Source organism: Octopus sinensis, unplaced genomic scaffold (genome assembly GCF_006345805.1).
Source record: "Octopus sinensis unplaced genomic scaffold, ASM634580v1 Contig19570, whole genome shotgun sequence".
Classification (NCBI taxonomy): Eukaryota; Metazoa; Mollusca; class Cephalopoda; order Octopoda; family Octopodidae; genus Octopus; species Octopus sinensis.
The window spans coordinates 357-13,912 of record NW_021836415.1 but is presented as its reverse complement, the minus strand read 5'-3'; the positions used below and the strand labels follow the sequence as shown (position 1 = coordinate 13,912).

The window sequence follows — 13,556 nt, the reverse complement described above, 5'->3', positions numbered from 1 at the left end:
CACACATACATACATACATACATACATACATACATACATATATATATATTCATATATACGACAGGCTTCCTTCTGTTTCCGTGACAAAGCTTTGGTCGGTCCGTAGGCTATGGTAGAAGACATTTGCCCATGATGCCACGTAGTGGGATTGAACCCGGAACCATGTGGTTGGTAAGCGAGCTACTTCCCATACAGACACTCCTGTTTATTAACCTGACAACAAGTTGAAGGTGAGCTCTGACTGGTTGTATGCAAATGAGTTCATTAGTGGGATCCGGAACTCTCGTGGGAGAAAAAAAATTTCGTGGCTGGGTCAAATGAGACGATGCGACCACCTTGGGTATGGGTGGACTGTGCTCAAACACGCACAAACACCCACACATATAGATACATGCAAAGACGCACGCTCGTAGCTATTTATGCTTTTAAAATGTTGACCTTAAAACCGTGACATTCTGAAGAAATTGTATGAGTGTGTGGGTCAGCCAATATGTGTGTGTGTGTGTGTGTGTGCTTTCATTTCTGTTTCGCTGAATTCGTGAAAGAGCGACGGAGAACTTGTTGACATCGATGACAATTTTCGTATATTGCTTCTTCTTTTTTTTTACTTTTTTCAGTCATTAAATTGCGCCCATGCTGGGTTACCGCCTTGCAGTATTTTTAGTCGAACCAATTGACCTCATTAAAGTACATTTTTTCAGCCTGGTAAGTATCCGCTCAGTTTTTATATATATATATATATATAATAGAAATATTAAAATAACTAAGTATCTATATATATATAACAATTGCAGCGTGGAAGGCTTATAAACACCTTCCACGCTGCAATTGTTTTCGTTCCAGCACACGATCTCAGATCAAGTCACTCGCTATACAAGTACATCTCCGTAATATATATAAATAAATATATGTACATATATACATATATATGTACATATATAGATACATACATATATATACATATATAGATACATACATATATATACATATATATATATATGTATGTATATGTATATGTATATATACACAGTCCTTAAATCGTAGTCTTCGTTTCTACTGGGGGCTCTTTCCATAAAGAAGTCTAGCATATAGCATCTGTTTAGGGATCCTCTGATCATTAATCTAAAGAAAATGTCCAGTCCATCATTATACTCTGTGCTTTTATAATTTGACAAATTCAACCTCTCTTCTCTGGGCAACATATTTTCCTTTTGATGCTTTTAAAATATGAAAATTACTTTGACAGTCATTGACCAGAACAAGATGAAGATCTCAGTCAGTAAAGGAATTTGTCTGGGGTCTTCAAAGTTTGAAGTTACTCTTTTTAGTTTTATAAAGTCACTAAAAGTCTTACGTTTTCTCAATTTATAGAAAACACTTTTATAAATGAGTTTATTGTTACGCATTAAATGTTAAACTAAATTTGCTCCAGCTGGTCTATATAAACAGTAACCTATAGCTTTGAACAGCTTTACTATTTTGTTGTGTATTTACATGGCATATAATGTGTGAATAGAATTTCTCCCCCAGTTATCCAAGCAAAAAATCAGAAACTTATGTTATCAATTTATTTAGAAGAATTTTGTACAAAGTTTGATACAAAATAATTTTGTTGTGTCTGGGGAGAGTCATTCTCTTTTAGTGCCTTATTATTTAACACACTCACCGGTAACATTTCGTTTTGCTTTAATAGTAATTATCAATTTCTGAATAAAGTTTATTTTTATCGAATTTAAATATCTTGATTATTTATTTGAAAACAATCAGGTTTGTTCACTTCTATCACAAAAGAATCCAATAAAAAGTGGAGAATACTTATGAATCTTCCTTTCCAATTCCACAAAAGTCTGCTCGGTAGAGCTTCCTGTCACATCTTATAATGTACATAAAGGTCTCATGTGTTTTACTTATTTAATCTTGGTCTCTGCTGTAAGAACTTGAAATCTAATTTCAAATTAAAATAACAGTGGAGTAATATGAAGGTAAATATTGTAGGGAAGAATTGTACTCTTCCTTTATCTGAAGTTACTTAAGAAGAGGGAGACACTGTGGCTTTTCCACAATCACATGCAATTAAAACAACAAATGTTGTGTCAGGATTTTTCAGCACAGCTACAGCTTTGTTTAATTATAATTTTTTTGATTTATTTTCATATGTATAATAGTGAAGTTTTATTTTTACTGACGGAAATTGCAGTCATTAGTAAATAACGAAGGTCATAAAGTAAGAATATAAAATTAAAATATAGTATATTGCACTCAAAACCCACTGAATTTTTATTCAACCACCACCACTTTGGAGAAGCCTGTCTTAAACCACAACAGGACAAAGTGAGATATATCCTTAGATACATCATGTATTATATAGAAATACTATCTCTATAGGATATATAAAGGGAAAAGGCATCAATATATATATATACCAGGCATTCTACTCTCAGCTAAAAATGAAGGTAGATAGCTATCAATATAGCAGAAGATATTAAAACTGTCTATATAACAATGGGGTTGCTTGGGGGGGGGGTTAGATATACAACAACAGCAACAACAGTAAATGGACATTTCAAAGTTTGTCTTTATTTTAAATGTGAATTTTTAACAAAGGAGCCAAACCAGTGAAGGGATCACTATGTGGTTGATATACCTGCTAGAATTAGTAGCTAAATTCACACGATACCACTGTACAGAAGGGCATATTGGACAATGTGGTTGTGGGTTCTCTTTGGAAATAGGCATGATGGTCCTGGCTGGAATGCGTTTGATCATAAGTCTCTGTTTGGTCGAGGTTAATCTGAGGCTAAACAACAACAGTTACACAGAAATTCACTTTGCGTCTAATGACAGACATTCCATCGCAGCGACACATTCAGCTTCTTCAAGAGCTGCACGTAATGTTGCGTGTGTCCGTGTTTCTGGGTCGCAATTCCTGAACCATTCGTAAAGCATCAGGTAGCCTTGTTTTACAGCGTCAATAGACTCATCATCAATTTTCAGTTTAGTTGTATCAACTCCTAAAAAAATTGCTGCAAAAGACACAACAATAGAGAATGCAAACACAACATCAACAATATTAACAATAATATAAAAGATGTGTGTTGTTATAAACATAACAAAGAAACTATTTCAAGAGAGAAATATAAAAAAATAGCTAAGAAACAAGAAAATTATAAGACATTGTTTTCTATTTCTAGGGATGATGAGAAAAATAACAAAGTGGTTAAATTAAAGGTGATTTCAAAAAAAAACATTAATTGAAGTTTACACTTGAGAATCTTTTAAGGTAAACCGATGGCAGATGTGTTTGTGAAGGCAAAAGTGTATGAGAACCTAAAGAATCAACATAGGGTACCAACAGGCAAACCATTTGATCCATTCATTTCTTCTGCTCAATATTTCTGGGATAGTTGTGGGGATAGAGTCCCCTGGCATTTCTTCCATTGGGGCCTATCAGATGTAACCATCATTACATATTTTGGTTGGATTCCCAAGCATCAACAACTAAGTCTATGGATATCATCCAACTATTTAGTGCTTGGTCTACCCCTGGGTCTCCTACTCCATTGGTTTGACTTTGAGAACCTGTCTTGTAATTCATTCCTGCGACATTCTGATCACATGTCCTAGGTACCAGAGATGTGAAGAAGTGGCTCAACCTGGAGAGACTCCCAGATCTCTGAACTATACATCCTATTGGGTAACATTACTCCAGAGACCCTTCAGAGAAATCCCATATATCTGTCTTAATCTGGCAGATTTCAGATCTGATACTCAAAGGGTCATGAAAGTAATGTCTCTCTGTGAAATCAATCACCTTGCAAAGTTCCCAAAATGACACTGAAAATCAAATGAATAATGATAGACCAACAGTCGATTATTCTCAGTCAAATCCAATCCTTTTTGAATCTACTCCAGATTCAATCAATTCTCCTTAACCCATTCAGTTATTCTTATGTCTCAGTGAGAGAGAGAGACCAGCCATGGTCTGGCTTCACTTGTGAATATTCATTTTCTGGCAAATTTCCTTAAGCATTCTCTCTCTTTTTGGATGTGGGGAATATGATATGATTTGGCTGTGTCACCCCTATACTAAGTCTGTTTTTACTGAAGCATTTACAAACATATGTCATGTGGTAAAGTCATTTCAATATGGCAATATAAAAGAGAGAATACCAAACTAATTCCCTATGGATACCGTATTTATTACAACGAGTGGCTTGTAAACGTATCTAACGAGCGAAAGTTAGATACGTTTACAAGCCACTCGTTGTAATAAATACTGTATCCATAGGGAATGAGTTTGGTATTTTATTTATTACACACGAATAAACACCATATTTTATTAACCCAATAACTAAATTCTTCACGTTTAGTTGTACTTATGAATGACAAAAGTAGTGCCGTCACCGGGACCTCGGGTCATCACCATGAATTGACCAATCAGAAGCAGCGCTGTCACCGTTACCTCGGGTCATCACCATGGATTGACCAATCAGAAGCAGCGCTCGTAGTATCTGACATATGTTAGATACCAAAATATCTCAAAGTGTTCTCAATCACATGTGTGTAATAATTGCAATTATCACTTTCAAACACAATAACCCAATCCCTAATGGCTTCAAGAAGACCCTAACTCATGGTCTTTTGATGGAGTAAAGACGAACCAAAAACGTTGTCAATAAACTCAGCTGTTTACCCTCAACATATTTTTCTCTTCTTTCCTATATATTAAATGCTACTTGTATTTTCTTGTGTATCCACAATTACCAACCTCAGTGGATACTTTATGAAATACCAGTAATATCATTAATAGAATTTATTTTGCAGCTAACCATTCCACTGGAAATTAGGAATGTAACCTGTTCTCTTTCATCCTGACAAATGAAATAGCCCAGGTGAATGTAAAATTTATAGAAATCAATTAGGTAGTGTAATTTTATACTCACCTACTTGCCACCAATCTCTTCCTAACCTCTTAGCCACTCTCAGAAGATCCTTCTCCTTCAGCTGTGGACTCCCTGAAATAAATATTTCCAAATTTTATAATTTATACTAAATTTCTTAATCTTTATTCTTGAGGCATGCTTATCATCAATGGTCAACTGGTGACCACTATGATTTTGGTCAACCTTTTTAATCTATGTAATAGCTCAATATTTTGGTCCACAACAAAATAGATTAAACTTCTTAAACTTCGTCTCTCTATCAAGACATCCTACATAATCTATCAATGTTGCATTTGTCACATTTAATTATCATTTGATAAGACTATTTTTCTCACAGTTCTCTATTTCCCTTCTTATATCTGTACCAAACCTGTGACATGACTTCACTCACCAACATTTTTCTCATCTTCTGCTTAATTCTAATGTCAAACAAGGTGGTTTCCAAAGACCTAACCACAAATACACGGCAGACAAATTCATGTAGGATAACATACACCTGACATCTTTGTTAAGGTTTGATGTTGGTAATCTTGAATCGTAACTCCGCACATCCCAGTCACAAGAACATCATCTGATTCAGGAAATATTTTAAGACTCCTTAATAAAGAAGTTCTTTAAAACCCTTTATTCCCCAAAAGTTTTGGCTTATCTATTGCTTATAAGATGTCTTCTTTTTGTGCTATTATCTCGATGCCTCTACTCTTGTGGGACAATGAGGTAGTGTACCATCACCCTAAACAGTTTCTCTTTAACCTTTGACATGCTTCTTCTTCTGCTACTTTGAATTTCACTTATTTCTGCTGAGCTTTGCCCAATGACGGCAACATTTATTTGCCTTCAACCCTATTCTTGACCAACTAATTAATTAATACAGTCTATTCAGAACTATTTGCATATCCTTTTGCTCTGTTGTTTGTTTTGTTATGTCATCCATTAATGTCGTCTTAGGGGACTTCACTCGAGTTATTTCTTCTGATCAATCTGCTGATCTAATAAACATTTCCATAACAAGTACAAACAAAATGACTGATATTGTGCAACCCACGGCAATTCCAGTCTCCAGACGATGCGAGTCTGTTGTGAAATATTCTGTCCTGAAGCGCATTTTGAAATCATTACAGCAACTCTTCATTAGATTCTCAATCTTTTCTCGTATATAAAAGACGTCCGTTGTTTTCAGCAACAATTCGTGTAGTACAGAACGATAAGCATTAACCTGATCAAGCCATACAACATTCAAATCGCTTTTGTTCTTCTTTGTATCTTGTATCGCATCCCAGATTCAAAATGCAAGTTCCACACATTCAGGGATTCCTGTCTTCTCTCTTTTACTCTTTACTCCTTTATTTGTTTCAGTGAGCTGACTGTGGCCATGCTGGAGCACCGCTTTTAGTCGAGCATATCAACCCCAGGACTTATTCTTTGTAAGCCTGGTACTTATTCTATTGGTCTCTTTTCTCGAACAAATAAGTTACGGGGACGTAAACAAACCAGCATCGGTTGTCAAGTGATGCTGGGGGAACAAACACAGACACACAAACATATACACATACATACATATGTATATATATGCGACGGGTTTATTTCAGTTTCCGTCTACCAAATCCACTCACAAGGCCTTGGTCGGCCCGAGGCTATAGTAGAAGACACTTGCCCAAGGTGCCACGCAGTGGGACTGAACCCGGAACCATGTGGTTTGTAAGCAAGCTACTTACCACACAGCCACTCCGACGCCTTCTGGATACTTTCAGTCCCATAACCATTATTTTGGAGATAGGTAGTTGATCTCTTAGCAAGTACACCCATGTAAATCTTGCCATCTTCATTCATGGTTGGAATTGTTCTGAACTGGTCGGTCGATTTTCCTTTAGCTCCCTTTGATAAGTAAACTCCTTTTACCTTGCATCAGCCATCCAGTTCACCTTTATATCACAACTTTCAAAGTAGTAGGTAATACTTATAACACAATTGGGTATAATGCTTGTACACTTTCCATAGTACACCATCCCCTCCTGGGGCACTCTTTGCTCTTGTCCTCATCCCTCAGCTATATACTTGCTTCTTGCTGAAATCCCCAAGCTGAAATATTTGATTGCTGGTTTCCTTGGTAATTTCAAACTGTCCATGAGTGGGAATGTTTGATTTCACTTTGTGTCAGTGTAGGACGCCCGTGTCAACCCGTCTCTTTGCATCTTTGTTGCATTTTAGCTTTCCACTCTAAGTATCTGCAAACTGTTTATGAGTAACCTCATATGGGTTCTTAGCAAGCTGCTCTCCATACCCTTTACTATCCTTTCCTGTTTCAACATGTCTCATATTTCTTTGAATAAGTTGAAAAGGAACGTTTAAGTTTTTTGAGGACATGACAATCTTTCTAGAACATGTGCCACCATAAAATGCACCCAGGACCCTTTATAAAGAGGTCGATGTTAAGAAGGGCTTACCACCATAGAAAGGCTGAACTATTTTAGTGAGATGTGTTCCTCAACAAATGAAGTTGGGCAGTAATTCTCAATAAGAACTGACTTGGACAGTGACCACCCATGGGAATATGGAAATCATAAATGATGAAGGTCATATCATTGCATTGTATCTTCAAGCGAGAAAGAGAAACAAGGGTTGTTTCATCAAGAAAGCAAAGTCTTCTGCTTGGATAAAGACAATGTTTAGTGGATGCAATGATAGATTTAGTATCAGTGAAAAACGACAGGGTGTTCACACTTGGAAGATATTTCATAGTAATTCTGCCACATTATGAAAAGCATCTACCTAAACAACCACAATAATAAACAGGAAAAATCATAATTTCCTCACTTGTTTACACTTCAACTACATCACTAGTTTCCTGTGGAAATGATAAAATTAACTCTGTTGTGCCTTTTTAATCCATTATTACCAACTGTGCTTACCTCGATGGATATTTCATGACCTTTCAGTAATATCCATATCTTTAATACAATTATTTTGCAGCTAATCTTTCAATTTGAAAGTAAGAATATAACCTGTTTTCAGTTATTCTTTCAAGCACAATATGCCCAGGGTAAGTAAACTTTAATAGAAATCAATTGGGAACTGTTATTTTATAGTCAGCACCTTGCTTGGATGTAGCCCCTAATAACTGTTAATCTGATTGAACTCCTTTGTCCTCAAACTCTGGAGACACTGAAATAGATATTTCAAGGTAAAGTATACTAGCCATCTCAATATGGCTAACCACTAAGGGTGGGTGTTACTGTAGCTTGTAGCCCCAGGAGATCATCGTCTCCAGCTGGCTTTAGGCACACTTTCTGTGCCCTTATGATATTTGCAAAGGGAGGTCACCTTTCCTCGTCAGCCTGAGTGATACGCACGGACTGCAGTTTCTAGGTATTTGCCTGTCTTCGATATTTCAAGGTTTTACATTTAATCGTATTTCTTTATTATAAATAAACTATATTCTTTTATTGTTAGACATTTCTATCAACAATGGTCAACTGGTGACACTCTGGGTTTGGTCAAGATTTTTATACTCTCTACAGTGACCCCATGTAATAACTCAGTATTTACGTCCACAACGAAATTGACTGACCGTCCTAAATCTCCACCATCTATTAAGACATCATACATAATCTAACAATGTTACTGTATTTCATTTAATTATCACTTGATAAAACTGTTTCCCCTTAGTTCTGTCTTTCTGTTCTTCTATCTGTGTCCAATCTATGACATATCATTGTTGTCTCACTTCTAGATTTCACTAACCAACATTCGTCTTATCTTCTGCTTAATTGTAAAGTCAGGGAAGTTGGTCATCAAAGATCTAACCACAGACACAACAGACAACTTCAAGTAGGATAAACATACAACTCCTCTCTTTGTTAAACGTTGCTGCTGGTAATCATTAATTTTAACTGCCTGCATCACAGTTTAACAGGATGTCAAGTGAAATATTTGAAAACACCCTAAAAAGTTCTTTTTTTAAATGGTGAGCAATGAATAGTTTTACACAGGTGGAACGGAAGGTGATATCAGGTGTTCTAAAAGACATCACCTCATTAACAACTTATAAGAAACTGTTCATCCATATATTATTACAGTGAAAATAACTGAAATGATATACCTGAACAGGTTTTCAAGAAAATAGGGTATCTCTGTTGACCCTATTTTATACAGCAGTCAAAGTTTACCCACTCATTTGATGTTTCCTCTATGACTGTGGTGGACGTCCAAGGTTTGAAAACCCAGTCACAAGTAAATTTGAGAACACAAAAGTTACACCATTAAATGACAGAGACTGTCTTTCTGATGCCAATATAAGAAGAACATTACGAGGAACATGTAACTCTACTTACATCCCACACCATCAACACTACTATGCCATTTGTCCCTTATGCTAATTAAGATTAACTAATTAAAAAAGGTCATTATCATGCTTTATGAAATAAATTTAATTAGTGTCGCATATATAAAGAAATATGTATCACAACATACTGTTTGATACGGAATGAAAGCAGAACAATAACATCTGAACTTTACTGGACGTTGGATGTCAATAATCCCAAATTGTAGGGATATGGTCCAATACCCAAGAAAACAATAGAAATCCATAGAGAGTAGCACAATGTAAAATCTTAGATGAGGGCAGAAGATGATGCTATGACAAAATAAGGTTACATTTCAGAGATAAAAGCATTGAGTACTGGTGTGGACGTAATCGCCTTACCCACTGCCCCAAACTGGCCGGCATTAAGCTAACGTTTCAAATCAGTTTTCTTATACATATTAAAGCGGGGAACTGGCAGAATCGTTAGCACATTGCCCCAAATGCTTAGAGGCATTTCTTGCGGTTTAATGTTCTGAGTTCGAATTCTGCCTTGGTTGACTTTGCTTTCATCCTTTAAGGGCGGATAAAATAAGCAGCAGTTGAGCACTGGGGGTGATTAAATTGAAATACCCCCTACATCGAGCTCTCTGGCCTTGTGTCAAAACTTTAAAATCAATATTCTTATACCGAGTTTATAATATATTTTTTGTTATTTTATGACCCCAATATGTATTCAAATCAGAGATGTTCTTGGTAGATACCCCAGTGAGAAGCAACATGTTACGACAAATATCTCACTAGGCAACAACAACAACAACAACAACAATAACCTATCGGGAAACAGAGCCCAGGACTTGGGAGAGAAAGAAAGAAAAACTTTCTCATCAACTCACCTAGGGTGCCACGCCGTGGGACTGAACCCGGAACCATGTGGTCGGTAAGCAAGCTACTTACCACACAGACACTCTTTAATAGAATTACTTTACAGTTAAACTTTCAAAAAACGCAATTTTTTTACATTATTGAGAGACATTCCTATCAGCAATGGTCAATTGGTAACCATTATGATTTTGGTCAACATTTTTCTAGTTTCTGTTCACCTGTTTACCCCTACACAACAACATATCTTAGTTCTTGGTTCCAAAAGACAATATTAACTCTATTGTGTTTTCTAATTTATCCATTTTTCCATCCAAGGCAACAAAGATTTTATGAAATTTCAGCGATATATTTCATCGACTCCTTTTGCAGCTAACATTTCAAATGGAGATTAGAGATGGGCCCTGTTCTCAGTCCTTCTGACAAACAAAACAGCTCAGGGAGTGGAGAATTTATAGGAATCAGTTAGGTACATTGATTTCTATAAATTTTTCCATCGCTTGTGTTTTATGGAAACGAATTGGTCATAGCAAGTGGAGGCGCAGGGCTTAATGGTTAGGGTTTTTGACTCATGATTGTAAGATTGGGGTTTCGATTCCTTCACCAGGCAATACGTTGCGTTCTTGAGCAAAACACTTCCGTTCACTCAGCTGGCAAAAATAAGTAATCTTACAGCGAACTAGTGTCCTGTTCAGGGAGGAATGTATACGCTAGAGAAACCGGGAAACCAACCCTATGCCTCTTATGGGATAACATAATTAGGTACAGTTATTTCATACTCACCAACTGGTCCTGCCACCATCTGGACTTCCATCTTTGACGAATTTGGACCAACTGAAAAATACATTTCAAAGTGGTTTTAGTAAAATTTCTTTATCCTTTCTAATAATCGATGTTTTATTATTGTGAGACATTCGTGTCATCACTGATGACAACATGCTTTTGGAGAACATTTGTATGCTTTCTACAGTGGGGCCAAGAAATGGTTCACTATTTAAGTCCACAACAGAATAGACTACACTTAACAACCCTTCTCTGTCTCTTAAGTCATCCAACAATTCTAACAATTCTGAAATTATCTCATTTAATTATCCCCTAATAACCGATTTTCTCTTAGCTTCGTTTGGGTTTTCTTATGTTTGTGCCAGATCTATGACAAGACATCTCTAATCAACATTCGTCTCATCTTCTGCTTAATTCCAGTGTCAACCAAGTTGAGCATCGAAGTCCTAGCCTCAAACACGACACACCACTTCCAGACGGATATATATCTATATCTATCTATTTGTTTTGCAAGATTTTTGATGTGAAATCGTGTGTTGAAACAGATATTGTTGTATTTAGGAATGGTCATTTTGCCAGTTTAGCCAATAAAAACACACGCACTATATATTTAGTGCTACTTTGCTTCAGCGTTATTTATTTTTTACTTTAATCTTATTTCGGCCAGAGTTCTTTCGTCACACTCCTGTGACCTCATCAGTGGTCCTTTGCTTTCTTCTTTCTTATTTGTGTGTCTCTCCTTACTAACCATCAGCCGTTTTGTATTTTGTATTCCTATTGTACGTGTCCTCATTTGTGCATGCGTATACCTCTATGTGTGTCTATGTTTAGTTAGTGTGTGTGGGGGTTGAAGTGCCTGTAATATTTGTATCTCCTGTTTATATACGTACGTGTAATTTGTTTTTGTTTTTGGCCGAAATAAGATTAAGATTAATGTAAAAAAATAAATAAGACTGAATCAAAGTAACACCAAATATGTAGTGCGTGTGTTTTTATTGGCTAAACTGGCAAAATGACCATTCCCAAATACAATATATCTATCTATCTATCTATTTATTTATCTCTCTCTCTCTATATATATATATATATATACCTGCTCTCTTTGTTATTGGTTACTACTAGTAATCTTTAATCTTAATTACCCACATCACAGTTCTCCAGAATGTAATCAGATTTGGGGAAATATCTGAAGATATTTCAATGTCATTCATCCTCCTGAATAAAGCAGGTCTAACAGGAAGTGATATCTCGTGTCCTAAATTAACACACTACATTCACACAGAACCTCATTAACGACATAAAACTTGTCGTCCACACATTATTGCTGTGAAAATATTTGAAACGGTTCAGAAGAACTGATACTCGGGAATACTAATCTATACATCAGTCAAAGTTTCCCCACCCTTTTGATGTCCCCTCTCTAATGTTGGCCCCTAAACCCTCAGTTGAGATTTTCTTATTGAGTCTCTTATTTTATAAAAGCTCACTTTGATATTCATATAAATGCAGTTGTTTTTAATTATCAGCTTCCGAAGATATTGATAAATCATTAATCACTCTAATCACACACAAGATGTCGGTATTTACTGATAGAACCTCGGTGATTTATTGGCATTTAGTCACCATTTATAATTCAGTATTCTTTATTATTTTTATGTTGCAGAAAGTAACCATCTTGAAGTGTGACAAGTCTTCTAATTGGACAAGAACAATGTTTAGTGGGAGTAGTGAGAGACATAATATGACAGAGAAAAGACACCTGGAACATCTTTTATCAAAAGTGTGCTTGATTAACGCAAAACTGGATCTAAACAACAACAGGAAATACAATATTCCACACCATAAAGCCCATGAGACAAACAGACAGATCATACAGTATTCTTACCCAAACTATTTTTGCTCGTTATATTCTGTCCACACTTGAGGCATCGTTTAGGTATCTTTGGGAGACAGCATTTCTTACACAGCGAAAGATGTTTACATGGAAAGAACGTCTCTGTGGCCACTTCGTCTTCACAAAACACACATCTGAGGAACAAAGACATGAACACATCCCATTAATAACATTCATTTATAACAAATATTACATTGTGTGCATATTTACAGTAGAGAATATTATGCGACACCACAATTAAACAATTACATATGGGCGAATTTGTGAGTATATAAATGCAGACACAGAAACACAGACACAGACACACAGACACAGACACACACACAAACACACGCACAAACACACACGCACACATAGACACACACACACACATACACACACACACACATACACACACACACACATATATATATATTTATATATATATATATATATATATATACTTTCTTTCTTTTGTTATCTTACCGTTTTATCAATATATATATATATATATATATATAAATGGACACAAATATTAATAAATATATGTCATAACATTGATACATCACAAAAACTGATTTACGCAAAGTGAACAACATATATTCCAGAAATATAATTCACTTATATACATACACATACACACACACATACATACATACATACATACATATGTTTAGATGGGCTGGACACATCGCCCAGCTCACCGAAAATCTGTGGACACGCGCAGTTGTCGAGTGGTACCCGCGCGAGAGGAAACGACCACCCGGAAGGCCTC

General features: G+C 36.0%; 1 protein-coding gene across 2 annotated transcripts; it reads right to left on the bottom strand.

Annotated features, from left to right (window-relative positions):
* Positions 1 to 2,557: 2,557 nt before the first annotated feature.
* On the bottom strand, positions 2,558 to 13,055 carry LOC115232153. Of its 2 annotated transcripts, XM_029801999.2 has the most exons (4): positions 12,794 to 12,976; positions 10,909 to 10,959; positions 4,944 to 5,015; positions 2,558 to 3,023 (listed from the first exon to the last, which is right to left on the bottom strand). In XM_029801999.2, exons 1-4 carry the CDS (start codon positions 12,951 to 12,953, stop codon positions 2,824 to 2,826), a joined length of 483 nt encoding a protein of 160 aa, XP_029657859.1. In that variant the 5' UTR covers positions 12,954 to 12,976; the 3' UTR covers positions 2,558 to 2,823. The 2 variants fall into 2 exon arrangements, with proteins under 2 accessions (XP_029657859.1, XP_036356169.1); XM_036500276.1 differs by lacking the exon at positions 10,909 to 10,959 and having other exon boundaries at positions 12,794 to 13,055.
* Between the last annotated feature and the right edge of the window lie 501 nt (positions 13,056 to 13,556).